The sequence below is a fragment of the Sorex araneus genome, chromosome 7 (assembly GCF_027595985.1).
Source record: "Sorex araneus isolate mSorAra2 chromosome 7, mSorAra2.pri, whole genome shotgun sequence".
In the NCBI taxonomy this organism is placed as follows: Eukaryota; Metazoa; Chordata; class Mammalia; order Eulipotyphla; family Soricidae; genus Sorex; species Sorex araneus.
The window spans coordinates 20,147,981-20,174,415 of NC_073308.1; the positions used below are offsets into that span (position 1 = coordinate 20,147,981).

Consider the following 26,435-nt stretch of genomic DNA (forward strand, 5'->3'; position numbering starts at 1 on the left):
GCCCAGCATCTCCCCGGGACACCGGCGGTCAGAGGTTCTTGTACTGTGCTCCTTTATGTGGCCTGGTAGAACATCTGCAGAGCAGCCTGATTGGTGAGCCCAGCAGAACAGGAAAGACAAATGATGCCAGAGGCAAAGCCTCTCTTGGGTGCCTCACAGGTTTTTCCTGGCCTGATTCTGATTTACGGTCTGGGAAAAGCAGTGTCTGGAAGCACGGAGCGGGGGGTGTATGCGGGAAAGGCCGCTTTCCACCCTCAAGTACCTCAGAAGAAGGTGCGTGTTAGAACAGCGCGGGGAAGCGCAGAGTGGCCCAGATCTCGCCGCAGGAGTGTTTTGTTTCACTGGAAGAACAGGCCTTTATTGGGAAGCTTCTATAAAGCAGGACAGAGGCTTGAGTTCAGTAGTCACAGAAGTCCCCTGACAGGCAGTGACTTTTATTCAACCCTGGAACCTTGTATCAGCCAGTGGTACTCGGTGCGAGCCGGTGCCTTGGGGTCACTACGTAGGCTCCGTTCTGTGTCTGCGGGTGTCAGGTGCACACAGGCTCCTGAGACTGGGGTTCAGTGCGGTAGGAGAGCGGGCTGTGGTCCCATGGTATTTCTTACCAAGAGGAAGAAAAAAGGGCTTTCAAATAACTTTGCTTTATCACTCTCCCGTCTGCATGTATGTGAGAACTTTCCTTGCATGGAATTTTTATCTGTCCCGTTTTATAGAGCTCTTAGGCAATTTGGTGCCACACTGGACTTCTTTTTTTTTTTTTTTAAGTAAATAGATTTTATTCGGAGGAAGGAATAAGTGGGAGAGAGAGAAGAGTAAGAATAACGTGCTCAAGGGAGAACACGGGCTTCTCCAAGGGTGGAGGAAGCCCCTACACATAACTGAGCCTTAGACACAAAAGTATGAAAGCATGAAAGTACACGTCTCAAGTGAAGAGATGCGGGCGACACATGTGCTCGGGCAACACATGTGCTCCTCCACGTGGGCACAAGCAGCACATGGGCTCAGGCAGCATATGCGCCCACACTGGACATCTAATGTGACATTCTGGTTTTATTTCTTCGGTTTTGTTTTTTATTCCAATTTGGGGAGGTGCGGGCACACTGGCGGTGCTCAGGCTGACTCTGGGCTCTGTGCTCAGGGATCGTTTCTGCTAGTGCTGGGGGGACTGTATGGGGTGCTGATAATCGAACCGATCGACCCTGGGTGGGCTTAGCCCTTTGCCCCCTGTTCTGTTGCTCTGGCCCCAGATGTTCCGTTTTTAAAATGAGAGAGGCAGGAAAATGTGTGCGTGGGGTCTGGGACAGTGATAAGCGTGTGTTCTCTGTTACGTGGGCTTTTCACATTGTCCTTTCTATTATTTTCCTCTCAGGCTGAAAACCTTCTCCTTGATGCTGATATGAATATTAAAATTGCTGACTTTGGTTTTAGCAATGAATTCACAGTTGGGAACAAATTGGACACATTTTGCGGGAGCCCGCCCTACGCCGCACCTGAACTTTTCCAAGGCAAGAAGTACGACGGGCCCGAGGTGGACGTGTGGAGTCTGGGCGTCATTCTCTACACGCTGGTCAGCGGCTCTCTGCCCTTCGACGGCCAGAACCTGAAGGTAGCAGCTGCCCCGCCTCCTGCCGGGGTCTCAGCCGGCGCCCACCCCCGCCTCGGCCACCCTCACCTGCTGTCTCTTGTCTCCCCAAGGAGCTGCGGGAGCGGGTCCTGCGTGGGAAGTACCGGATTCCCTTCTACATGTCCACCGACTGCGAGAACCTGCTCAAGAAGCTCCTCGTGCTGAACCCGGTGAAGAGAGGCAGCCTGGAAGTAAGTCGAGTGGGGTGCCGGCGCCGGCCCGGGAAGAGTCTGCTCCTGAGTGGCTCATTCTCTTAACTCGAGGGAGAGTTGCCCCCTTGGCCGAGGACGGCAGCAAGAAGGTTTTCTCCAGTGAAGCCGCGTTCGCCTCCCCCAGCCCTGCCCACCACCCAAAGTGACCTCCGGGCACACTGCCTGGGCACATACTCGGTCCACTGGGGGAGGCCCCCAACAAAACAGGGACCTGACTGTTCTCTGTTGGAGAAGGAAGCATCCCAGAACCTGCGGCATCCCAGGCGGAAGTGTATCGCGTCGTAAGTACAGGCAGTTCTAGGACAGAGGGAGAGTGGGAATGCAGTCAGGTCGTGCGCACTGGCTGCGTCCCAACATGCCGCTCAACTCTCCTGGTTGAGGGATTCAGTGGGAACGTCTCCGTCTCTGTGCAGAAAATGTGGGGATTTTTTTTTAAACATTTTATTAAAACATCATGATTTGTGAAGTTGTTCATAAAACAGTTCCAGTCAGTTAGCGTTCCAACACCACCAGGGTGAACTTGCCTCCACCAGTGTTCCCATTTTCCCTCTCAACCCTCTCAACAGATCTACTTATATTGCTTGCTCCAACAGAACTTAAAGAATAAACAAATGGAACACTCATAAAATAAGTCAATGAAAGCTGATTTGTGATTGCTGCGTGACTTTTCGTGTGGGGACATTTCTGAGTAGGTGGGACGCAGGTGCTTTGTTCCTGAACGTGCTGCCACTTGCCAGTTTGTCTTTTTTCCCCGTGACTCTCGGGCTGGGGTGTTCCTTCCGTGGCTACCTAGCTCTGTAGAAAGATGCTTTAGGGCTGTAGTGATAGGACAGTGGGCAAGGTGCTTGCTAGACCCAGGCTTGATTCTGGCTGCCCCAGGGGCCTTCCAAGCCCTGCCAGGAGTGGACACTGAGCACAGAGCCAGGAGGAAGCACAAATCTCCACCCCTTACTCTTCCTCCTCCCAAAACAGGATTGATGCTTTCACAAGGCAGCAGTGTCAGTGCCGGTCCTGTCTTGGTGGTTCTTCCACCGTGAGGTACTGTGGCTGCCTGGCGTGTCTCTGTGAAGTGAATTTCCCTGTTCTGTAAAGCCCCACGCAGTGAGTGTCCCTGTTAGTGAGTGTCTATGCAGTAAGCATCCTGTGCAGTGTCTTCTGTGCAGTGAACGTCCCTGTGTAGTGAGTGTCCCAATGCAGTAAGTGTGCCTGTGCAATGTCTGTGTAGTGGGTGTCCTTGTGCAGTGATTGTCCTGTGCAGTGAGTGTTCCTGTGCAGTGAATGTCTGTGTAGTGGATATCTCTGTGCAGTGAGCGGCTGTGCAGTGAGTGTCCCTGTGCAGTGGGTGTCCCTGTGCAGTGAGTGTCCCTGTGCAGTGGGTGTCCCTGTGCAGTGAGTGTCTATGCAGTGGGTGTCCCTGTGCAGTGAGCGTCCCTGTGCAGTGAGCGTCTGTGCAGTGGGTGTCCCTGTGCAGTGAACGGCTGTGCAGTGGGTGTACCTGTGCAATGCCTGTCCCTGTGCAGTGAGTGTCCCTGTGCAATGCCTGTCCCTGTGCAGTGAGTGTCCCTGTGCAGTGAGCGTCTGTGCAGTGGGTGTCCCTGTGCAGTGTGCAGTGAGTGTGTAATGCATTTCCCTGTGCAGTGGGTGTCCCTGTGCAGTGGGTGTCCCTGTGCAGTGGGTGTCCCTGTGCAGTGAGTGTGCAGTGGGTGTCCCTGTGCAGTGGGTGTCCCTCTGCAGTGCGTGTCCCTCTGCAGTGAGCATCTGTGCAGTGAGCGTCTGTGCAGTGCTTGTCCCTGTGCATGGACCCTGGGATGATCTGGTCTTTGTACTTCTGCTCCACATTCACGTTATGTTATGATGGAAGTTGAGGTGGTGGTCACTTCCTCTGGCAAACAGTTTTAAGTGATTTCTATCAGTGACTCAGTTGTCAGATTTTTTATTTCTTCCCGCTGAATCCTTGTTTTTCCCTTTGGGTTTTGGGCCGCACAGCAGTGCTCAGGGGTTACTCCTGGCTCTCTGCTGAGGAATTACTCCCAGTAGTGCTCATATGGGATGCTGGGGATCAAACCCGAGTCACCTGCTTAGAAGGCAACACCCTACCCACTGTGCTATCACTCCAAGCCGTCCCGCTGAGTCATTGAAGTGTGATTCAACTCCTACGAGTTTTGTTGTTTTGTTTCATGGGGGTTCTAAAGAGTATGTTGAGAGGAATTAAGTGGAGAAAGCAGGACAGCTCAGGCCCATAATGCTTTTCTGCTTCTTTAAGCAGACTTCCAACCACTCCATACCAAATTGTGTGAATTAATTCAGTTATTAAGTTGTTGGTGCTGGGGCCATGGCCCAGAATTGGGGGAGTACCTGCCTTATACTCTGAAGGCTACAGGTTCAGTTCTTGGCATTACAGGGGTCCGGTCCTGCCCAGCTGAGACATGAACCTCAGGCTTCTATTTCTGGGCTCAAGCACTGTAGGGGTTAGTGGTGACAGAGGGGTCCTTGATTAATAAAAAACTAAATGATTGATGCCCGTGACACTGAAATTTTATGGCAGCATAAATCTCTTTTACCTATGTGATCTACTTTTATCACCACAACCTGGTTTACCTAAATGTTACTTCATCAAATGTCCAGACCTAAGGCACCTTCTAAAGTAATAAGACAAGTAAAATGGAAAATTTATTTATGGGTTGCCAGAGCAATAGCACCATGGGGAGGACATTTGCCTTGCACATGGCTGACCTGGGTTCAATCCCTGGTACCCCAGCTGGTCTCCAGGAGTGCTCTCTGAGCACTGAGCCAGGAATAAGCCCTGAGCACTATTGGGTGTGGCCCAAAAACAAATGAAAATTGTGGGGAAGCATTACAAGTTCGTCTTTTCACAATTGGTGAGATACAGTGTCCTAAAGATGATTTAATGTACAGTAGTCAAATATTTAATTCTTTTGTCCTTGGTATTAAAATGCAAAGGATTAAAGTATTAAAACTGAAATGAATTTAAAAGTCAAACTTTTACTGTTAACAGATTTGATCACAGAGGCTTAGCTATCTGTACTTGAGCTTATTAAAACTAAGTTTTTTAGCCATGAAACCCTGAATCTAGATTGGAAATATCATAATAGTATGATATCACTGTATCGCTGTCATCCTGTTGTTCGTCGATTTACTCGAGCAGATACCAGTAACGTCTCTATTCCTCTCAGCCCTGAGATTTTAGTAGCCTCTCCTTACTCGTCTTTCCCAGTGATTGGAAGCTCTTTCAGGGTCAGGGAAATGAGACCTATCATTACTGTTTTTGGCATATCAAATACGCCATGGGTAGTCTATCAGGCTCTGCCCATGCGGGCAGGATACTCTTGGTAGCTTGCCGGGCTCTCTGAGAGGTATGTATATACTATCATCCCGTTGATCAATGATTTGCTTCAGTGGACCCAATAAAGTCTCCATTCATCCTAGCCCTGAGATTTTAGCAGCCTCTCTGCTCATCCTTCCCAATGGTGCTGCATTCAGGGTCAGGGGAATGAGAACCATCATTGTTACTGTATTTGGCATATGAATATGCCACAGGGAGCTTGACAGGCTCTCCTGTGTGGGCGGTAAACTCTCAGTAGCTTGCCAGGTTCTCCAAGAGGGAGAGCTAGGCTTTATGATGTCTAGGCTTCCAGGAGCTTAGTTTTATAGTCTCTGGATGTTGGCCATTGATGGGATTACACGGTGCCAGGGCCATTTCTGGGTGTGACTGCCTAGCTACTGGAAAATGGGGGATCTGGGTGGAAGAGGCCCAGTCCGGATTTGAGCAGCCTTGGAGATCTAGGGCCCGGGTCCTGCACACCTGAGTTCCTCTGCTGGTTCCTTCATGCATGAGGCTCATCCGAATAGTACAGGTATCACTATTAAAGCCTTATCTGCATCACAATTTCCAGAAATGACTTTCCAGAGAAACCTGACTCTTTAAAAAAAAAAAAAAAGATGTGTTATACCAAACCTGAAGAAAATCTTTAGTGAAATGACAGTGACAGAGAGAATTACTAGACTTTATATTTTTTGGGTGGTGGTGTTTTATTTTACCTTAGGACTATGCCCAGGGCTGCTCGGTCTCATTACTGTCTCTGTGCTCAGGAATCACTCCTAATGGGACTCAGGGGATCATGTGAGTACAACACAAGTACCTTCCCCGTCTCCTACCTGTCCGTTTCAATTTTTTGTGCAACATTTTTGTTTACGTGGTAGCAAATACACACACACACAGGCGCACACACATACACGAAGAAGAGCCATTTTCCTACCCCAGTCTCACTTGTGTAAACATAGACGTGTTCATACAGCAGCAGAGTTTCCACGTTACAGTGGCTCATTTCCTTCTAACTGGAAAGGGTCTGCTTGTGCTCAGACCTTGGGGGGTGAGCACTGCCTGGCCCCTGGCCGTGGGAGCCTCCTGGGGGATATAGATCACAGTTTATTAGCTCATCACTGCCTGTGGCATGTTTGAGTTGTTTTTATTGTTTGTGCTAAAAGCAATGTAATATATGTTCTCCCCACTCTGGGGAATATATGCTTAGATAAATTCTCTAAAACATAATTGCTAGATCCAAGTATCTATGTTAGTTATTCCAAATCCTTTCCAAAAAACTGAGCATGGACCACGACATTGGAAGGTACCAATACTCCACAGATGGCTTCAGTACTGAAGAGTATTTTCTAGTACTGGATGCCTTGGTGGCAATATGGTTTATTGCATTTGCTTTAATTTATATTTATTTCATTATAGGTAATGATTGTTCTGTTTTTGTTTTGAGATCGTACCTGGCGGTGCTCAGGGCTTACTCATAGCTCTACACTCAGCAGTCAACTCCAGGCAGGCTCAGGGGACCAGAGGGGGTGGCAGGGATTGAACCCGGGTTGGCCATATACAGCGCCCCACCCGCTGTGGTATTGCTCTGTCCCAGTAATCAACATTTGTAATTAACACAGTAACTAGACTTTATCTGTAATTTAACCATTCTCTTAGTGTCTTACTTAAATAGCTCTGGTTAGGGGCCATGGCTTAGCACAGCACACAGCCAGCCCGGTTGGCTCCCCAGCACCACGTGTGGTTCTCCAGCCCTGCCAAGAGTGATGCCTGAGCACAGAACCAGGAGTAGGCCCTGAGTACCACTGGGTGTGGCCCAAAACCGAAAAACAAAACCCAAGTCAGATTAATCAGCCTTAGATATCTGTACCAACCGTGTACGTTTGCTGTGAGATTATTTCCTGTGTTACGTTCCCCTGCTTTAACAGAGTAGAAGTTTTTGTGTGTTTTCCCCTGTGGTATTTCTCGAGTGTCCTGAGTTATTGTTGGTGAAGCTCAAGTCTGTCTTCACTGTGTGACTTGCTGTTGTTGCAGTTTGTCTCAGAGACTCTGTCGTGAACCCTGCCGACTCTGTTGTTGTATGAAATTGCTAACACCCCCCTCCCCCACCTCCTGCCTGGAGCCTCACCTATGGCCTTTTTTTTTTTTTTTTTTTTTTGCTTTTTGGGTCACACCCGGCGATACTCAGGGGTTACTCCTGGCTCTGCACTCAGGAATTACCCCTGGCGGTGCTCAGGGGAACAGATGGGATGCTGGGAATTGAAGCCGGGTCGGCCGCGTGCAAGGCAAACACCCTACCCGCTGTGCCATCGCTCCAGCCCCTCACCTATGGCCTTCCATGCTCTATTAAAGGTGTTTCGCTAAGCCTTCGAGGGGGATATCTTATTTATTTCCCATAAAATCTCAGTCCCTGACATTAGTCCCACACTTGGTTTCGTTGTCCTGCAGTCTGGCCCATGGTGGCCTGTTGTCTGGTGTGTGCTATGCTGTTCCCACTCACTGTGCCGGGTAGCAGGGCCAGTGCCCTGGGATGCCCCGTGGTGAGCACCTCGTTAGACATGGAATTTTATTTTTCCTGCTTATCAGAATACTGGCATATCTCAGGTTTTTATCTATTAAGAATATAATTTCTCGAGAGAAAAAAAAGGAAAAAAAAAGAATATAATTTCTCCCTTCTGTTTCCTTACTGTATATCTTCTTTGGTTTTTTCCCCAGTCCTTAACCATAGTGGTCCAGGCTGCCTGTCAGAATGATGTGAAACGTGAGCTCGTCCTGCAGAGCTGCTCCTGCTGGCATCTTCTCTCTTTCCTTTGCTCTTCGGTTTTTACCTTAGCAACCCTTCCGACCGCAGCTGCTGCCTGCTCTCTGCTGAACGGACCAGTGATCTTCACATTTCTTAAAATAGAGCTAAAATAGTGTTCAAATGTTCTGATTGGCCAAACATAAGGTAGCATTTTGTTTTCCCAGCAAATAATGAAAGATCGGTGGATGAATGTTGGTCATGAAGAAGAAGAACTAAAGCCATACTCCGAGCCTGAACCAGATTTCAATGACACAAAGAGGATAGGTGAGTGGTCGCGGTGGGAAAGGGTGTGTGTGCTGGCGAGTCCCAGGCTCCGAGCGAGGCTCCTTCCCCCTGTGGAAGGAGTTCCTACACAGGCAGCCACTTGCATCTGAAAAATGCTTCCGTTATCGTCCTTCCCGGTAGCATCCGTTAAACGTCACACCACTCAGATCCTTTACTCTTCCCGTGGAGTGTAACCTAATTCAGTCACTGACAGCAGCATTGTAAAATCTGAATGATGTTCACTGAATTAAAATGATACCTATGGGGCTGGAGCAATAGCACAGTGGGTAGGGCATTTGCCTTGCACGCAGCCGACCCGGGTTCGATTCCCAGCATCTCATATGGTCCCCTGAGCACCGTCAGGAGTAATTTCCTGAGTGCAGAGCCAGGAGTAACCCCTGTGCATCGCAGGGTATGATCCAAAAAGCAAAAAATAATTTAAAAATAAAAATAAAATAAAAAATAAAATGATACCTATGAATCCGACTACCTTATCAGCCTGGCCTAGGTCTCCCATGCTCTCCTCAGAAATGCAGGTGCTGGGCGGACACTTGGTCCCTGCCCGTCGCACCTGCCTACCCCAGGCCCCTGCCACACTCTGTCTGCTTCCAGGCTGTATGTTCTCTCCCTTTCTCTCGCCGGCCTCGAAGTGTGTCATTTCTGCCATGCTCCGGCATGGAGGGTGGGGGAGGGGGGTGCTGGGGGGAGAGAGCACTGCCTGCAGCTGGGTGAGGAGCCCAGCTGAGGGATGTGGACGGCCGTGGGAAGCAGGCCGGGCCGGGATTAGGCGGCCCAGGATGCAGCTGGCTTCCGCACAGAGCTCCGAGCGGGTCTCTCTGACCCTGACTCTGTTTCTGATGTTTCGCTTCTGTAGCTGTTGGCAGGTTTGCTCCCTACTGTGGGTTTGTTCCCTACAGCGAATCCCATCTTCAGAACCCTTGCATTTTTTTTTCTGTTCTCTAGATATCATGGTCACCATGGGCTTTGCGCGAGATGAGATAAATGATGCCTTAATAAATCAGAAATATGATGAAGTCATGGCTACGTACATTCTTCTCGGTAGAAAGCCACCTGAAGTGAGTTTCTCACCCTTTTTCGTTGATACGAGTCGCTGTGTGGCTGAGCTGTGTCCTGTGCGGCACTGAGAAGGTCTTGGGGACCCCGACATTCTTCCCTGCTAGAGGATGCTGAGTTCTGAGTCCCCAGAGAGCGTCCACTCGGCAGAGTAGCGAGACGCTGGCCTTGACTCGGGGACAGCCCTTCCAGGCTGACCTGAGGATGCCCCCACTGCGCCCCAGCCTGTGCGGGGGTGGGGCTGTTTCAGGTAGTGACTGATAGGCGGGTACAGTGGAGCATCTGCAGGGAGAGCTGTGGCCTCTGAGACCCATGTGTGGGGACCCAAGGAAGGAGGTTTTGGTGAAACTCTGGTCCTCTCCAGGGGCTTTGGCACGTCCAACTGGGAAGGGCCAGGAGAGGCGTATAACAAGGTACATTCTAGAAAGAACTGTACAAATGTGATGGGACTTTGGATCCTGTGCACAGCTGTGGGAGCAATGAAGATACAGGTAGAGCGAGAGACCAGAATGGCCCGGGGCTGGGAAGAGAGGTGGGGGGGGCAGTGCTTACCTCACCTGTGGCCGCCTTAGCCCAGCCTGGTTCCGTCCCTGGCCGCTCATCTGAGCCCCTGAGCAAACCAGGAAGAGCCCCAGCGCCTCAGAGGGTGGCCCAAGTGAGCTCCTCTACGGACATTAGACGCCAGTGGGAGGCGTTTCATAAACAGGCTGGAATTGATGACAGAGTAATAGCCGGGGAAGCGGAGTGTTCCGCTGAGCTCGCCACGCCTGCTCTGTACAGGAACTGAGCTAAGTTCCGGGGCCAGAAGGAAGAGTCTCTTTCCAGGAGTCTCTTCTGGAGGGGCCCCCGGCACCCTCGGGCCCTACACTGCAGGGTTCTGGGCGTCCAGAACAGGCCACAGCCCAGGCTTGCCTTGGAACCACGAGAGCGGATGGTGTTTACAAACCTGTGGGAAGTGGCGGCTCAGGGAGCCTCCAGTTCTAGCCCGAGTGGCGCCTTCCATAAGCTCTGGCCGTCCAACGGGAGAGGGACGTTGGGGGAGGATGGTCAGATGGAGGCTGGCACTGACCGTCCACCCTCTGCTCCCGCCTCCCAGGCAGCTGCTTTCCCTCTCGGGGAGGAGAGGACTGACAGACGGCAGGGGTCAGAGGGACCGGGAAGTCGTGGCAGAGGAGCCAAGTGGGAATTTTAAGTGGGAACCACGCTGGTGGCTGAGTCTGGAGCGTTTCTCCCCAGCCTGTGGGTGACATTCCTGAGACGTTTCCTTTTCCTGGAAAAGCACCAGGAAACACGAATTTTATGAGCATCTGAGCCTGGCCCAGGCCAGAATTAAGGCAAAGCTTGAGTTGTCTTGACCACAAGCCTCCTGGCCTTCGTGGCCACAGCCCAGCTCAGCCTTTAGCTCTGACATTGGCAGCTGACTTCCTTTATCGGACACTCAGGGTCCTGGTCTGTATAGCAGGCAGCTAATAGCACCAGCTTGTGCCGTCTCACGGGGGCTTCTGCACCCTGACTTCACAAGCTGCCTGTCCTCTGCATGTCTCTGTAAGCCTGTCATGAGCATCTTGCACATGAAGGCTGGCGTGCCGGGGATGTATGTAGTCAGGAGCTCCCTGCAGTGGGCACCTCTGCTGCCCCAGCAGACTTCCCCCTCCACGAGGGCTGGCAGCAGCCTGCTCTGTCCTATGAGTGTGGAGGAGAGAACAGAACAGAGAGAGAGAGAGAGAGAGAGAGAGAGAGAGAGAGAGAGAGAGAGAGAGAGAGAGAGAGAGAGAGAGAATGTAGCTCAGGGCCTGAATTTTTTCCCGTGTTCTGACTCCCAACGATGTCCCTGGCCTCCCTGGAGCTCTGCTGTTTCCATCGAGGACGTTTGGGCCCATAGCGGGGAGCATGTCCCCGTGATGCACAGGGTGACCTATGCAGAGATGGCCAGGCCAGCTGGCGGGGAGAACAGGCTCGGCTGCTGCCCGGCTCTAGGCTGGAGGCGCCCCAGCTGAGAGATCACTCTGCCTCTGTCTCCAATCCCTGACGGCTTCTCTTCTCCCAACAGTTTGAAGGCGGCGAATCCATGTCCAGTGGGAGCCTGTGTCCACGGTCACGACCCAGCAGTGACCTCAACAACAGCTCCCTGCAGTCCCCCGCCCACCTAAAAGTCCAGCGGAGCATCTCGGCCAATCAGAAGCAGCGGCGTTTCAGCGACCATGGTGGGGAGTGGGCGTGAGCTCGGACACGTGCCGTGGGCCTTGGCGTTTGGCTCTTTCTGCACTGCGCCATCCCACACGTTAGAGATGTGTTGTTCCGGAGTTCCATAGTGAACCCTTTGCCCAGAACAGGACCTATCTTGTGGTTGGGGGGAGAGGGTGTTGGGGGAGGCACACCAGGTGATGCTTGGGGGTTACTCCTGCCTCTGTGCTCAGGGATCCCTCCTGGTGGTGCTTGGGGGACCATGTGGGATGCTGGGGATCAAATCCAGATCGGTCACATGCAAAGCAAGTGCCCTTCCCGCTGGACTATCCCTTCAGCTGCCAACTTTTTATTTTTTTAACTATGCAATCTTAGCGCAGAGTGAAAAGTATGGGGAGGCATTTTTCATCGTTTTTGTTCACGAAAACAATTAATGTTCATTGTTTATCAGCTAAGTAGTCTTTTTTTTTTTTTCATTACAGCTGGTCCGGCCATCCCCCCTGCGGTCTCCTACACCAAAAGGCCCCAGGCCACCAGCGTGGAGAGTGAGCAGAAGGAGGAGTGGGACAAGGACCTCGCGCGGAAGCTGGGCAGCACGACGGTGGGTTCCAAGAGTGAGATGACCACCAGCCCGCTCGTGGGGCCCGAGAGGAAAAAGTCCTCCACGATCCCCAGCGTGAGTCTGTGCGCGGCCGCGTTGCGCGCTCGTGTTGGTGTCGACACGGAGCATCGTCGGAGAGACGCTCACGCGTGCCGGGCCGTGACGCTCGCTCCCTCTGCCCTGGCTGTGGCCGCCAGGGATGGCCATGCCCAGCCATGGGGCAGGCATTGGCTTGGGGTCCCTCCCCACCGGGAGAGAGGTGGGCCTGTGACCCTGTCTGTAGGGTGTCTAGTCTCATGTGCTGCTAAGACGGGTGGAAGCCCAGCGGGCCAGTGTGGGGCAGGGGCGTGTCCCCCTCCTTCCACTTTCCACAGAGGCAGGGGGCAGCGGGCAGCTGGTTGGCCCAGACTTGGCCAGTTAATGCTTCCCTGAAGCCATTGCCACTCCAGATCTATTTCTTCTACTCTTTGTATTTCCAGGTTTATGGGACCCGAGAAGTAGTTAAGCCAGGAGGGCACTTGCCTAGCACAGGGCTAACCCGGGCTCAATCCCCAGGACCTCAGAGGGTCCCCTGTGCCCACCAGGAGTGATCCCTGAGCAGTCAGGAGTAGCCCTGAGCATCACTGGGCACAGTCTCCTAACTCCCCCCAATTTCCCATTTCTGAGTTTTAAAAACTTGCCATTAGTATTTTATTTATCAATTTCATTTTTAATTAAATCACTGTGAGATTCACAGTTACAAAGTTAACCATGATTGGGTTTCCATCATACAATGCTTCAAAACCCATCCCTGTACCAGTGTACGTTTCCCACCACCAGTGTCCCCAGTTTCCCACCTTCTACCTCCCACTCCCAGTCTGTCTCTCTGGAAGGAACTTTCCCTCTCTCTTTCTCTCTCCTCTCTCTCTGTCTCCTCTCTCTCTCCATCTCACTTTCTCTATCTCCTGTCCTCTCCTTTCCTCTCTCTCTCTCTCTTCAGTCTAGGTACCTGAAAGATTATCACGCGTACCCCTTTAGCTATTTGAGCACCCAGTTCTTGTCCAGAGTGAGCTGTGAGTGTTTTAAACTGCCATCTTTTTCCTTCTTTAGAACAACGTGTATCCTGGGGGCAGCATGGCGAGAAGGAACACTTACGTCTGCGAACGGACCGCGGACCGCTACGTGGCCTTGCAGAATGGCAAGGACAGCAGGTGGGTCCGGCTGGGGGGTGCCCTCGCTCTTGCTCTCCCCAGCAGTGACCCCAGGAGGAACCATCGGTAGGCGCCTTATGTGCCCGGAGTGGAAGGTGGGAAATAGTTCAAGAAAATTTGGGGAGTCTCTTCACCTCCAAAGTGCCCTGAAAGCCTTGGACTGAAACAGAACAGCCCAGACCACCCATACCCGATCCTTGTAACCCGGACTTTTGTCCTATTTTGTCTGGGGGCCACGCCCAGCAGTACTCAAGCTTACTCCTGGCTCTGTGCTCAGGTCTCTCTCCTGGTAGTCACAGGGACCATAGAGGTGCCTGGACTCACGCCTGGGTCGGCTGTGTGTAAGGCCGGACCCTCCCCACTGTACTGTCTGTCTGGCGCCTAGGGAGGCAGACCTGCCTGTCTCTGCCGCTGTGGCCACAGTGGGTACCTCAGGCCCCACTTACTCCCTTTCCTGTCACCCAGTAACTGTGTCAACAGCGTGTGCTGTGAGTCTCCCAGCTCAGCACATCCTCCTCCGCGGCGAGTTCCTCTGGATCCCGAGGCTGCTGGAGCTGGTTTCCCTCCCCCGTCACCCCTGCGGATTCTCATCCACAGCTCACACCCACAGCACTGGCCCTTACTGATCGTGCCTGAAAACTAGTAGCATCCCGCTGATTTTCCAGGGATGTTGCTTTTAGTTAGGAATGCCTTGCTGCGTGACACATGAGAAACCACAGCAGCGCAGTGCAGCAAACTGGTTTCTGGAAAAATGCTAGTTGTTTCCAGTCATAGAAATAATTTCCCACCTTCTCCAGTTCACATACTGGAGTCTGGGAGTTTTCCTGGGGTGGGAGTCGACCAGTCCAGCCTGTACATTTTCAGCGGGAGCACTGGTGCCAGAGAGAGACCCCTGCGGTCTGGAGCACGTGCTTTGCGTGTGGGAGGCCGGGATTCGATCCCCAGCACCGCATAAGGTCTCCCGAGCCCTGGCTCACCAGGCTGAGTAGCTCGTGAGCACCCCTGGGTGTGGCCCCCCAACAAGGAAAACAAGAGGAAAACCTCCCTGCGAGACTGTTGTGTTGGTCTCTGGTCCCGCCGCCCGCGTGCGTTCAGGGGCATTTCAGTCCCCGGGAGTTAGACGGTTGAGACTCCGCAACATCTGCCTCTTAGAGTAAACTGCGTCTCTCCTCCTCTCTCCCATTGCCTCGGTCTCCCCACCTGCTCGCCCAGCCTCACGGAGATGTCGGCCAGTAGCATCTCCTCTGCGGGCTCTGCCGTAGCGTCTGCCGTCCCCTCCGCGCGTCCCCGCCACCAGAAGTCCATGTCTGCCTCGAGCCACCCCATCAAGGTGCCGCTGCCGGCCATCAAGGATGGCGCCGAAGCTTACCGGCCCGGGTAATGCGTTACTTCCATCTTCCTGCTGACCACCAGGCATTATTGTATCTATTTACTTATCTATTTAAAATTACAGAGCACTGTTTGGCACAGGACAGTCACCCTGCCCTGGAGAGTTTCCTGGGAAGGTCCAGCATTAATGGCAGGAGGAGAGGTGGACTGTAACTCCACTCACTCCACTCACTAGTCCCAGTGGGGATCCCAGTGCTGCTTTGCAATTAAGATTATCTTCATGGGGCGGTTTAAGGAGTTTATTTGAAATCCATCTGTAAAAGTATTGCTGCCTGATTTGTCACCTAAGTAAATTTGAGGGGAGAGGGTGGGTGGGGAATGCTGTACATGGTGATGCTTAGGACTTACTCCTGACTCAGCACTCAGGGACCACATTATTACTATTATTATTATTATTATTACTATTATTATTATTATTATTATTTGCCCAGAATTTTTTTAAATACAAAGCCTTCACGTTTAAGTCTCAGTCATACAATGATTGAACCCTCATCCCTTCACCAGTGCACATGTTCCACCACCAAGAACCCCAATATACCCCCCTCCCACCCAGCCCCCACCGATCTTCATTTTATTCTCTATACTTTGAATACATTCAATATTTCAATAGAGAACTCACTATTACTGTTTGGAATTTTCCCCCAACAATCAGGCCTGCTGGAAAGGCATCATTTAATAATTTCTTTTCATTGCTGAGAATGAAGACTCTGTGAGCTTGTGCGGTTTTGGATTTCTGATATTTTAGTTCAGTTCACAGTCATGTCTGTAAGAAGCCGCTCTGGGTGCCAAAATGGGTTAGAAGACCTCTTGAATCATAGTCTGTACAAGCAGAGGGTCTGTTTAGAGAGCAGCAGCTCTGGATCTTATCTGGACTGAGGGCGTGCCGGTACCGCCCCCATCCCATGATCGCCTATGAACCACAGCATTGCAAAGTTCCTACCTCTGGGTGGAAGTCTTAGGGGGTGGCTCTCGCCACGTGGATGATGCCACCGCCGCCATTTTCTGTGCAGAAAAACTGGGTGGAAAGGGAAAATCCCTCCCCGGGCGGCACGTAGTCGTAGTACAGCTCACAGTCTGTAAGAAGCCGCTCTGGGTGCCAAAATGGGCTGGAAGACCTCTTGGATCATAGTCTTTACGAGCAGAGGGTCTGTTTCGCGAGCAGCAGCTCCGGATCTTATCTGGGCCAAGGGCGTGCAGGATTTTTTTTTTTTTTAAATACCACCTCCTGCCCAGAATTTAATGTTGGTCAGTTGAAATGGATCAGTCAGGAGCTGAGACCAAGTCAGGGCACCGGATCTTCATCAAAGCAGCCTTTTCATTCCACCAAGTGGCTGCCCCAGCAAGCCCGTCAAGGTCCAGAGGACCGAACGCTGGTTCTGTTGGGATATCTCAGGGCCAGGAGCATGTTGGAAGCTTAGGTTTGTTAGTTACGGTCACAGCGAACACTCACAGCGAACAGTGTGACTCTGACTTTTGGGTATATCATGGTGCGAAATAGTCTGAGGGACTAGGAATGGCCTGGGGCAACGGCCTCAGTCCTGAGGGACTTTGCATTTGTCTGGGTTGGGGGGGCGGGGGGAGGCTGGGGGGCCAGGCCCGGCAGGCGGGGGGCGGGGCGGCTGTAGGGCGCGCGTGTGAGCTCTGCCCTGACCCGTCGCCCATCCGTGCATCCAGCAGCACCGTGCAGCGCGCGCCCGCCGCCTCCCCGTCCGCGCACAGCATCAGCGCCAGCACCCCGGACCGCACGCGCTTCCCGCGGGGCAGCTCCAGCCGCAGCACCTTCCACGGCGAGCAGCTGCGGGAGCGCCGCGGCGCCGCCTACAACGGGCCGCCCGCCTCGCCCTCGCATGAGCCTGGCGCCTTCGCGCACGCCCGGAGGGGCACGTCCACGGGCATCATAAGCAAGATCACGTCCAAGTTCGTCCGCAGGTCAGTACCAGGGGCCTTCCTCTCTCTCTCTCAAGGTGTCTGCAAGGCCAGCTGACCGCGATTTTCCAAAAGGAAAAGCTACAAACAAGAAAAGCAAGAGAAGGGGGAAAAGTGGACAAAATGAGAGTTCAAAAATTCTGTAACTTGAGGCCGGAGCAATAGCTCAGCTGGGAGGGCATTTGCCTTGCAATGGCCAACCCGGGTTCGATTCCCAGCATCTCATATGGTCCCCCGAGCACCAGCAGGAGTAATTCCTGAGTGAAAAGCCAGGAGTAACCCCTGTGCATCGCAGGGTATGATCCAAAAAGCAAAAAAAAATCTGTAACTTAGTGGGACCAGAGCAATAATCCAGCAGGTGTGGCGTTTGCCTTGCACACAGCTGACCCGGGGCCAGAGCAATAATCCAGCAGGTGTGGCGTTTGCCTTGCACACAGCTGACCCGGGGCCAGAGCAGTAATCCAACAGGTGTGGCATTTGCCTTGCACACAGCTGACCCGGGTTAGATCCCCAGCATCCCGTATGGTCCTCCAAGCACTGCCTGAGTAATTCTGGAGTGCAGAGACAGGAGTAACACCTGAGCATTGCTGGTTGTGACCCAAATAATAATAATAATAATAATAATAATAATAATAATTCTGTAACTAAGGCCATGAAGAGCAAAGCATGACAGCAAACAGGTGTTTTCACCAAAAGGTTGCCCTTCTTTAAATCCTGGATCGAGAAGGATTTACACGAGAGTTTCATGTGCCCTTCAAGTGATATTAGTGTGTCCCCATTGGCGCCGATCATGTATCTCTGCCCCTTTCCTCTTCCAGAAAGCCCGTGGGCTGGGGCCTGGCAATCACTCACGCGCTCAGGGTCATCAGGCTTTCGCAGCCTAGGACTGACTGTGAATGAGCAGCAGGTCAGCGAGCTCCCCGCCCGCCCGTACAGCCCGCGGCCATTCTCCCAGGGAGCGTCCTGTGTGCGCTTGCCGGCTGGTTGAGTCCCGCGTCCCAGACCAGCCAGCGCCGGGGCCCGCCACACTGGTCCAGCCCAGAGGCACCGGGAGGCGTCCTGCTCTCTAGGAGGTTGACCCCTGGGAGTATCAGCATGAGGGGTCAGCCGTGACTCCCCTCGGCTTGCAGGGCGGGGTCCATGCCTCTTACCCACGGCCGGTTTTGATTCTCAGCATCCTGTGGCCTGCAGAGCATGGGGGGAGGCCCCAGGCCCTCAGCGCCCAGGGTGGGCTGGATGTGGGACCTGAGCAACACCGCACCCCTGGGCCCTGGCCTCAAACCACTCTCCCAGAGGGCCGAGAACCACTGGTGGGACCCTGGGTCTCCAGAGCACCCTCTGTGGGGGGGCCCTAAAGATGATAGAGAAAATAAAATGTGGTTCATTTATTCTGGGTTTGGCTGGGGAAAAGGAAGAAACAGTGCCCCCCCGGCCACTGCATGGTCAGCTCTATGACTGTCCCGTAGCACGTCAGCTAGGACGGGAGCCCCAGGGGGTGTCAGCAGTGCCGGGCAGTCCTGTAACCCCCCCCAGTCTCCCACACACAGAAGGAACAGCGGAGCACTGGCTTCGGAGCCAGGAAGGCCTGCCCAGTGCTGTGACCAGCCATCGGGGACTGGGACCCGTGTGTGGCTGTAGTTGGCATGGTCTCTCGGAGTCCGGCCAGCCCCCGTCTGAGCGCTGGGTCAGGGCATGGTGCTGCCTGCTGTGTTCCGGTTCTTCCAGGCCTTCTCCCCTCTTCCTTCCTTGCTTGCTTCATTCAGGGTTCACGGCCCTGAGAAATGGGACTCCCCGCCTGAACCCCCACCCCAAACTCATACAGAGTGTGCCCCTTGAAACACATCCCCCATGTGGAACCTGAGCATTGCTCCCCCCGCCAGACACACATCCTGGGACACCCTGAGCCCCCTACATCCCATGTCTACTGAACACACCAAGGAGACAAGAGAAATGTGAAAGCACATTTCATTATCCTTTTCGGTTCGGCTGGGAATGTGGGCGTTGTACCGTCCGTTTATCATGAAAGACCTCCGGTGCAAAGCCCCGAGAGACGCGGGGCAGTCAGAGTACCCCGCTCCCATCCCAGACGGCTGTGGGTGTGGAGCTGTGTCCTGACCCAGGCTCGCGCCTTGTGTGAGAGCTTCCGGGGCAGTTACAGGATTAAGAACATGGTTGTCTGATAGTATTTGCCATCTGTCACACACCACCCTATTTCCAAGGGTGTTCACACTGTTCACACCACCCTATTCCCACTGCTACAAAGCTATGTGGTTGCCCTTGAAAAATGATAAAAAATTACTACTTTTTTTGTGGACTTGAAAAATAGTCATTGCCTTCAACGCCAGGACAGTCAGTCAAGTGGGTTGGCCTTGCTCTGCAGGTAAGAGCAGTGTTCTTGTTTGGGGCTTAATCCCCTTTAGACGGGGCTGTTGATTTGCTAGTTCTGTCAGATGCATGTCAGGATTTGCGTATATCCTAAGAAATAAGTCCCTTGCTTATTTAAAAATTGTTTATTTTTAGAAGTATTTATATATGAGTTAAATATTTATATCTGCGCTTTGTCTCCAACCTCAAGGTTAGTTTCTGCACATTCTAAATTGAGCCACTGCTTGACTTACTTTGAATAACACCCTCTGAAGTTGAATCCTGCTGCTAACAGTCATTAAACAGTTTTAAGTGTAGATTGATTGAACTAGACTGAAGCAAAAGATCAATTGTGCCATGGTAATCATGACCAGGAATTGGAAAATTGTGTTTAAAAAAATAATAACCTAGACCTCGCCCCCACCCTCACCCAGCCTCCTGTGGGCGCATCCTGAGCCCTGGGTAACTGCGGCCGGAGGAGGATGCGAGGAGTGTCCTTCGGGGGGTGGGAACTGTGCTGGACTTTGCATGGTGGTCCGTTAGGAAACGGCTTTGTATGCGGGTGCTCCTGATCACCTTTTCACTTTTATCATTAACTCTCAACCTTGACTTTGTTTTGAGGGATCCAAGTGAAGGTGAAGCCAGTGGCAGAACCGACGCTTCGAGGTGAGAAGACGCTTTGATGCAGCCGTGGGCGCCAGGGCCCGTGTGTGAGACACACCCGGCCTGCACAGCACCCAGACAGAAAGCGCGGTTGTGTGTCTGTGTCTGCGGATGCATGTGTGTGTGTGTGTCTGTGTGTTTGTATGTCTGTGTGTGTCTGTGTGTCTATATCCGTTGGTCGGTCTCTGTGTATCTCTGTGTGTCTGTGTCTGTGGATGCATGTGTGTATCTGTGTGTGTCTGTGTGTGTTTGTGTGCCTGTGTCTGTTGGTCTGTCTCTGTCTCTGTGTATCTCTGTGTCTGTGTCTGTAGATGCATGTGTGTATCTGTCTGTGTCTGTGTGTTTATGTGTCTGTGTGTGTCTGTTGGTCTGTCTCTGTGTCTGTGTGTCTGTCTGTACCTGTATCTGTGCTTGTGTGCTTCTGTTGGGGGCCGGGCGCTGTTGCAACTGTTCCCTGGCATTCACTCACTCTACTTGACAGCCAGATTTCATTTTACACAGGGCAGACCAGTGAGGATCGGGGGTCATGCGCCATGCCCAGGGGTCCTGGCCCTTAACTGAGGTGACCCTGAGCAGCCCTAGTGGGCCGGGTCCTGCAGCTTCGGGAGTCGTGGTACCCCATCCCATGTCCTGGGAGTCACTGGCGCAGGGCAGGAGGCTGGAGCAGGCTCAGGACCCCGGCACGGCAGGGCTGGACAAGGCTGCAGGCGTTCCCTGTTGGGGAGCAGTCGCAGGACCCCACAGGCCCATGGCCAGTCCTTGCTCTCAGCTCAGTGGCTTTGGGGCCTGAGAGGGACGTTCACACTTTCCAGCATCAGCACTTTCCGTGGAGCCTGAGCTCCTGTGACCGTCCAGGTCTCTCCCAGCTCGTGGGGAGAAGACACGGAGACAAATATGACCCCACTTGTTAGAGAATCCCGGAGACTCATTTCCTCTCCTGGTCTTTTCCTTATTCCCCCACCCCCCCCCCCCCCAGGCTTTGCACGGTTTGCAGCTCTGAGGGCCACCAGTACCTTCGAGTGGGGGGATGTGAACGTGCACATATGCACATAAAATGTATGCAGAACATTTATAGAGGATTGGAGTGATAGCACAGAGGTAGGGCACTCAGCAAATTTCATCCCAGGGTCTTCTGAATCAAAGTGTCGATCTAATTTTACCTCACTGGATTACTGAGCATAGGTTATCTGCTTCTAGATTATTCTGGGAGACCTTCAGGAGGGAAGGTTCAGAAGGGTCAGACCTGCCCCACAAACAGTGTCCAGCACCCGTGTCCCTAGCATAGATGTAGCCACAAACCTCACAGGCTATTTAGACAAGTCAAAGACCTCCTAAATGAAGAGGCGTGCCATGGGCTGTCGCATATGACAGATGACAGAGCAGGGTGAGCAGGTCAGGTGTGGGGGGGAGCTCCTGCCTGCAGGAGGAGAGGTCACTGCCTCCAGGGAGCCTCTGGCAAGACTCCTGCCCTTCTGCCCAGAAATAATAGGGGGTCCCATGGCCTGAGGAGCGTGGCAGGAGCTGGAGGAAGGAGTGGGGGCCTGCCGGTCCCAATGAACCTGGTCGCTAGCACACAGTTGAGACCCGGAGACACGTCTGTCCCCTGCACTCCTCTGGACTCAGGCCTCACAAGCCTCACCTCTACAGTTTTGGGATAACTAAGCCCCCTGCAGCCATCAGTACTCACTTTGTCTCTTGTCTCTCTCCCAACTCAGAAAGGAAAATAGCGGTTAGGGTGTTTGCCTTGCACACGACAGACCTGGGTTTGATCCTCGGCGTCTCATACAGTCCCCAAGCACTGCTAGGATAAATTCCTGAGTGTAGAGCAGGAATAACCGCTGAGAATCACCAGATGTTAACCCTCCCCCCAAAAAAAAAAATATTTCTGTATAAAGAAAAACTCTGTTTAGAGGCTAGAGAAATAGTGCCAGGGGTAGGTGCCTGTCTTACAGGCACAAGGCCCCGACTCACACCCCCAGAACCACACGAGCCCCAAACATTGCTCAGGCACCATCAGGCCCGAGCATCAAACTGCTGTCTGCTCCTGCCCCAGCTGGACAAGTGTCCCAGGAGTGGCCCAGGCTCCTGAGTCACAACTAGGAGCCCCCACACCAAATGCCTGTTTTGTGTGCCTGCACCAAAAGTAGAAAATTTTCTTTTGCAAAGTTAAACAGATATGAAAGGACCTGGAAAAATACTAAGTTCTTCGACACTCATCCACAGACTTCCACAACCAGATACATCTAAGAAAACAGATGATTTTAGGTGTGGTATTGGTGAAGGCCAGAGCAGCCGTGCCCAGGAAGCTGGTGTTTATGTTTGGTTGGTTGGCCTGGGGCCACCCTTGGCAGCTTAGGGCTTAGTATGCTCACCGGTCACTCCTAGAGTGCTTAGGGGCCCCTAGGGGTGTGGGCAATTGAACCCTGGTCATCGCACGTACTCTTTCAAACCCCTGGGCATCTACTTTTTTGTGTGGGGAGAGTTGTTTGTTTTGTTTTGTTTTTTGTTCCGGGGCCACACCAGCAGTGCTCGGGGGTCACTCCCAGCCCTGCACTCAGGACATCCTCCTGGCAGCACTGGAGGATGCTGGGATCAAACCCGGACTGACCACATGCAGCCAGGCGCCTTCCCTGCTGGACTGCCTCTCCGGCCTGGGCACCTGTGTTTATGGGAGAGGGCGGCAGAAATCTCATCCGTGAGCTAGGCGTGTGCGCAGAGCACTGCGCCGCCCCACCTAGACCGAGGGGGGCTTCTGGTGCGCTGCTCTCCGCTGAGCCCGGTCTGTGCTCCCTCTCTCCCTCCCCCCCTTCAGAAGCACATCAGGGGAGCCCAAGGAGCGGGACAGGGACGAGGGCAAAGATTCCAAGCCGCGCTCCTTGCGCTTCACGTGGAGCATGAAGACCACGAGCTCCATGGACCCCAGTGACATGATGCGCGAGATCCGCAAGGTGCTGGACGCCAACAACTGCGACTACGAGCAGAAGGAGCGCTTCCTGCTCTTCTGCGTGCACGGCGACGCCCGGCAGGACAGCCTGGTGCAGTGGGAGATGGAGGTGTGCAAGCTGCCCCGCCTCTCGCTCAACGGCGTCCGCTTCAAGCGCATCTCGGGCACATCCATCGCCTTCAAGAACATCGCCTCCAAGGTGGCCAACGAGCTCAAGCTATAGGGCGGAGACGCGCTCCGGGCCGGAGGTGGTGCCCGGGGAGGTCTGGCCTCGAACGGGCAGGGCGCGTGCCGTGGCGACCGGCCTGTGACTCTCCCGCTGTAGAACCTGCCCCTAATGCAATAAGGTTATACATAGTCATGAACTGTGCGATCAAAGTCCTTATGAACTATAATGAATATCTGTAGCTACAACAAAACGTAGGTTCACATGTACAGGTAAGTATATTGTGTATTTTTGTTCATTTTCTGTTCATAGAGTTGTATAATAAAACAGATGATTGCTTCAAACCTTGTATAGTTGTCGAGATTTCTGCACCCCCATGTATGTCTGATGCTCTGAGTTGAAAACGTTCTTCCCTGCTATTCCCATTCCGTTGGGTTTTTAAGAATTCTTACCTCCATCATGCCATTTTGAAAATTGTGTCCAGAACAAAAAAACAAAACAAACAAACAAAAAAAAAACCAAAGTTCACAGAAATTGTATCTACAGTGTAGCATGGACTTTAAAAATGTATTCCAAGCTCCTATTTCAATTGAAACCAAAAGCTGATGAATAGATCAGCTGTATTAGACACAGAATAACCCCTGCTCTATCTTTACTCTTATCTGTTACCAGACAAGGTTTAGTTGGGAAGACACCAAGTATTGACAGTGTTGGCACTTCGAGTTTTTGAAAATAAAGTACCTGAAAATAATCACAGCTTTGCCTTGAGCTAAAAAGTACTAGGGAACCTACAGTTTGGTACTTTGGATCTCCCCAGGTGTTTCCTGGTCCCCTGCCAATCATAGCAGTGACGAGAGGAGTTGCTTGGCGCACCTGTTTGTTAGGTGCTGCGTGTCACTTGACTTGCTGCCCTGTCGTCCCAGAGCGTGCTGGGGGAGGGCACGGGGCTGTCTCATAGCACAAACCCGTCTGGGAAGAGCGGATGGGGAAAGCCGCCTCAGGAATTAACTGCCATTGGGAGCCACCCCCCTCGCACACCCCAACACAGTGACATCTGAAAGCTCTTGAGAGACTTCTGAAGAAAGCGTGCTCTTTATAACCGAACACGATCATGCCATGCCTCCCGGCCGGCCTCTGGGGTTCTTGGGTAACCTGCCTCTTGACGATCTTTCCCCGGGTTTCTTGTGTTTCTTCCGCGTCGTCACGCCTCCACTGCAGCGCTGTAACGGCATTTGCTGACTTGTTCTCTCCTAATCCTCGAGCTGTGCAATGTGCAAGCAGAGTCAGCGGCCCCTCGTGCCTACTCATTCGATGCGGAGCCAGAGGCGGGCGGCCTACTGTCACTGTAAACGCGATCTCTGTCCTGTCAGCGCGGCCCCTCTGCACGCTCCCGAGACAGAGGACGCCGACTCAGATTGTATCTGTCTCCAAGGAGAGTCAGGCTGAGGTCATACTGTCGCTTCCTCTGCCGTCGAGAGCCCCCGGGCTTGGGGACCGCACAAGGATATTTTCCTCTCTGTGCCATGCTGTGCTGTAACTTTCTTCTGTAAACAGTTCTGTTCAAAAATGAAATGTTTTTGCCTTAGCAGTGGGTGGTATTTGGGGAAAAAAAATACTGTGTAGCCCCTTTTTAACCTCGTGTTCATTTAAAAAAAAATGGATGCAAATCATTATTCACTTTTACTGGTGCACACTGAAATTCTACTTGAACAGTCCTCATAATAAAGCACTTGTCTTTTGATCTGTATCAGAATGTGAATTACCTGTTTCTGGCACAAAGGTGTTCTTTCTGGGGAGCGGGGTTCGTGTGTTCTAGAGTTAGTTGGCAGGTGCTGAAGCTTTGAAGCCATCATTGTGGTGAGGATGGGGGCAGTTGCATCTTTTTATGGGAATTCTTACCATTAAAATACTTTTTCAATTTTTTTATTTATCTGTTTGTATGTTTGTTGGTGGGGGGGGGGGTCACACCTGGAGATATTCTCAGGAGTCACTCCCGGCTCTGCACTCAGGAATCAGTCCTGGCAGTACTTGGGGGACCATTTGGGATGCTGGAGATCAAACCTGGGTCAACTGCATGCAAGGCAAATGCCCTGCCCCTTTACTATCTCTCCAGCCCCTTAAAATACTTTAAAAACAAATTATTCTTCTTCCAAGCCAGAAGCTGGTGTTTTTCACATTTCCTCACTTTGGTTAACTCTCTGGGTTCATAGCAAGGAATTTTATTGTAATATTTTTTTGAAACTTCAGATGAAATCTTGATCACTTTAAATTTTCTCGTTGTATATGACAATGTAATGATTTTTAAAAAGATTTAGAGTTATCTTCTGTGTGTGCATCAATAATACCAGTTTCTGTTCCCTAACTATGTAATAATCAGAATTTCCTTGGTTTCCATTTAAAGATTCACTGTCATTGTCACTGTCGTTCTGTTGCTCATCGATTTGCTCGAGCAGGCACCAGTAACATCTCCATTGTGAGATTTGTTGTTACTGTTTTTGGCATATTGAATACGCCAGTAGCTTGCCAGGCTCTGCCATGCAGGCGGGATACTCTCCATAGCTTGCCGGGCTCTCCAAGAGAGGGACGGAGGAATCGAACCCGGCTCGGCTGCTTGCAAGGCCAACGCCCTATCCACTGTGTTATTGCTTCAGTCATAATGCCTAATGGAAATTATTCTCCCAGAGACCAGGGCAGCATTTAATCTGGACAATAAAAAAAAATATGACGGGGCTAGAGCAATAGCACAGTGTGTAGGGTGTTTGCTTTGCACACGACAGACCCGAATTTGATTCCCAGCATCCCATATGGTCCCCTGAGCACTGCCACGGGTAATTCCTGAGTTCATGAGCTAGGAGTAACCCCTGAGCATTACCAGGTGTGACCCCAAAAGCAAAAACAACAAAAAAAGTGATGATGAGTTAGCTGAAATCCAATCTGGAGCTGGGACCTAATGACATTCTCGAAGGGAGGATTTGGTTCTCCATCTCTCCCGAGAAACATCCACTGTGTTGAGCCACAACAATCCATGTGGGACACCATGAGTTTGCTGGCCTAAGTAAGCAGCGGATGCTTACATCTGTGGATGAGGGTCTCAGTTCTCTAGGGTGCCCCTGGGGAAGATGAAATATGCGAACATACAGTCAGTGCCCCAAAGACCACCCCAAGCAGAACCTAGTGAAGGAGCTCATACAGGAGCCACGCCATCAGTGTTCCGGGGAGTCTGGGAAAGGGGGATGCTGTGAGGGGGAGGCTGGGGGCAGGGGGAAGGTCAGACTCAGGAGTAAGGAGCTTCCAACTTTCGATGCCTGTGAGATCACGTGGCTCGGCCCTGGTCCCTCGGGACAGACAGACACTTCTTGTGGGCCACCCGTGTCCCAGCTGGCTGGTACCATCCAAAGATGATGCTCTAAATATCCAGTTGGCCCTGGGCGGAAAAAAAAAAAAAAAGGGTCCCTGGCCCTGATTGATGTGAAAGGAAGCCAAGGGCAGAGATCCACCCTGGGAGCAGCGGGAGACGCCGCTGGGAACAGCCTCTTCCTCAGCGCTGCTGTGTCCAGCTCTCGCCACGGTTGTCCTCACGCGCCGCCCCCTCACTCTCAGGCTCCTCGTCCAGGGTTCTGTTGGGAAACTTTGTCTTAAAATAAGTGGTTGGCCAGACTGGAGAGATTGTACAGCAGGTGAGGTGCTTGCC

At 52.3% G+C, this 26,435-nt stretch overlaps 1 protein-coding gene across 8 annotated transcripts in view; it reads left to right on the forward strand.

Moving 5' to 3' along the window:
* MARK1 (microtubule affinity regulating kinase 1) overlaps window positions 1-24,491 on the forward strand; it is an 84,962-nt gene extending 60,471 nt beyond the window's left edge. For 2 of the 8 annotated variants that reach the window (XM_055144419.1, XM_055144421.1), the window contains 11 exons: window positions 1,370-1,606; window positions 1,696-1,815; window positions 8,144-8,243; window positions 9,207-9,319; window positions 11,368-11,521; window positions 11,984-12,177; window positions 13,192-13,292; window positions 14,505-14,669; window positions 16,359-16,610; window positions 19,593-19,637; window positions 22,447-24,491. In XM_055144419.1, the coding sequence (XP_055000394.1) occupies window positions 1,370-1,606; window positions 1,696-1,815; window positions 8,144-8,243; window positions 9,207-9,319; window positions 11,368-11,521; window positions 11,984-12,177; window positions 13,192-13,292; window positions 14,505-14,669; window positions 16,359-16,610; window positions 19,593-19,637; window positions 22,447-22,801 (1,836 nt within the window). In that variant the 3' untranslated portion in view covers window positions 22,802-24,491. Of the gene's footprint in view, window positions 1-1,369; window positions 1,607-1,695; window positions 1,816-8,143; window positions 8,244-9,206; window positions 9,320-11,367; window positions 11,522-11,983; window positions 12,178-13,191; window positions 13,293-14,504; window positions 14,670-16,355; window positions 16,611-19,592; window positions 19,638-22,446 lie in introns of those variants that run through there. The other 6 variants (XM_055144420.1, XM_055144422.1, XM_055144423.1 and 3 more) reach the window with 3 other exon arrangements.
* The last annotated feature ends 1,944 nt before the right edge of the window (window positions 24,492-26,435 follow it).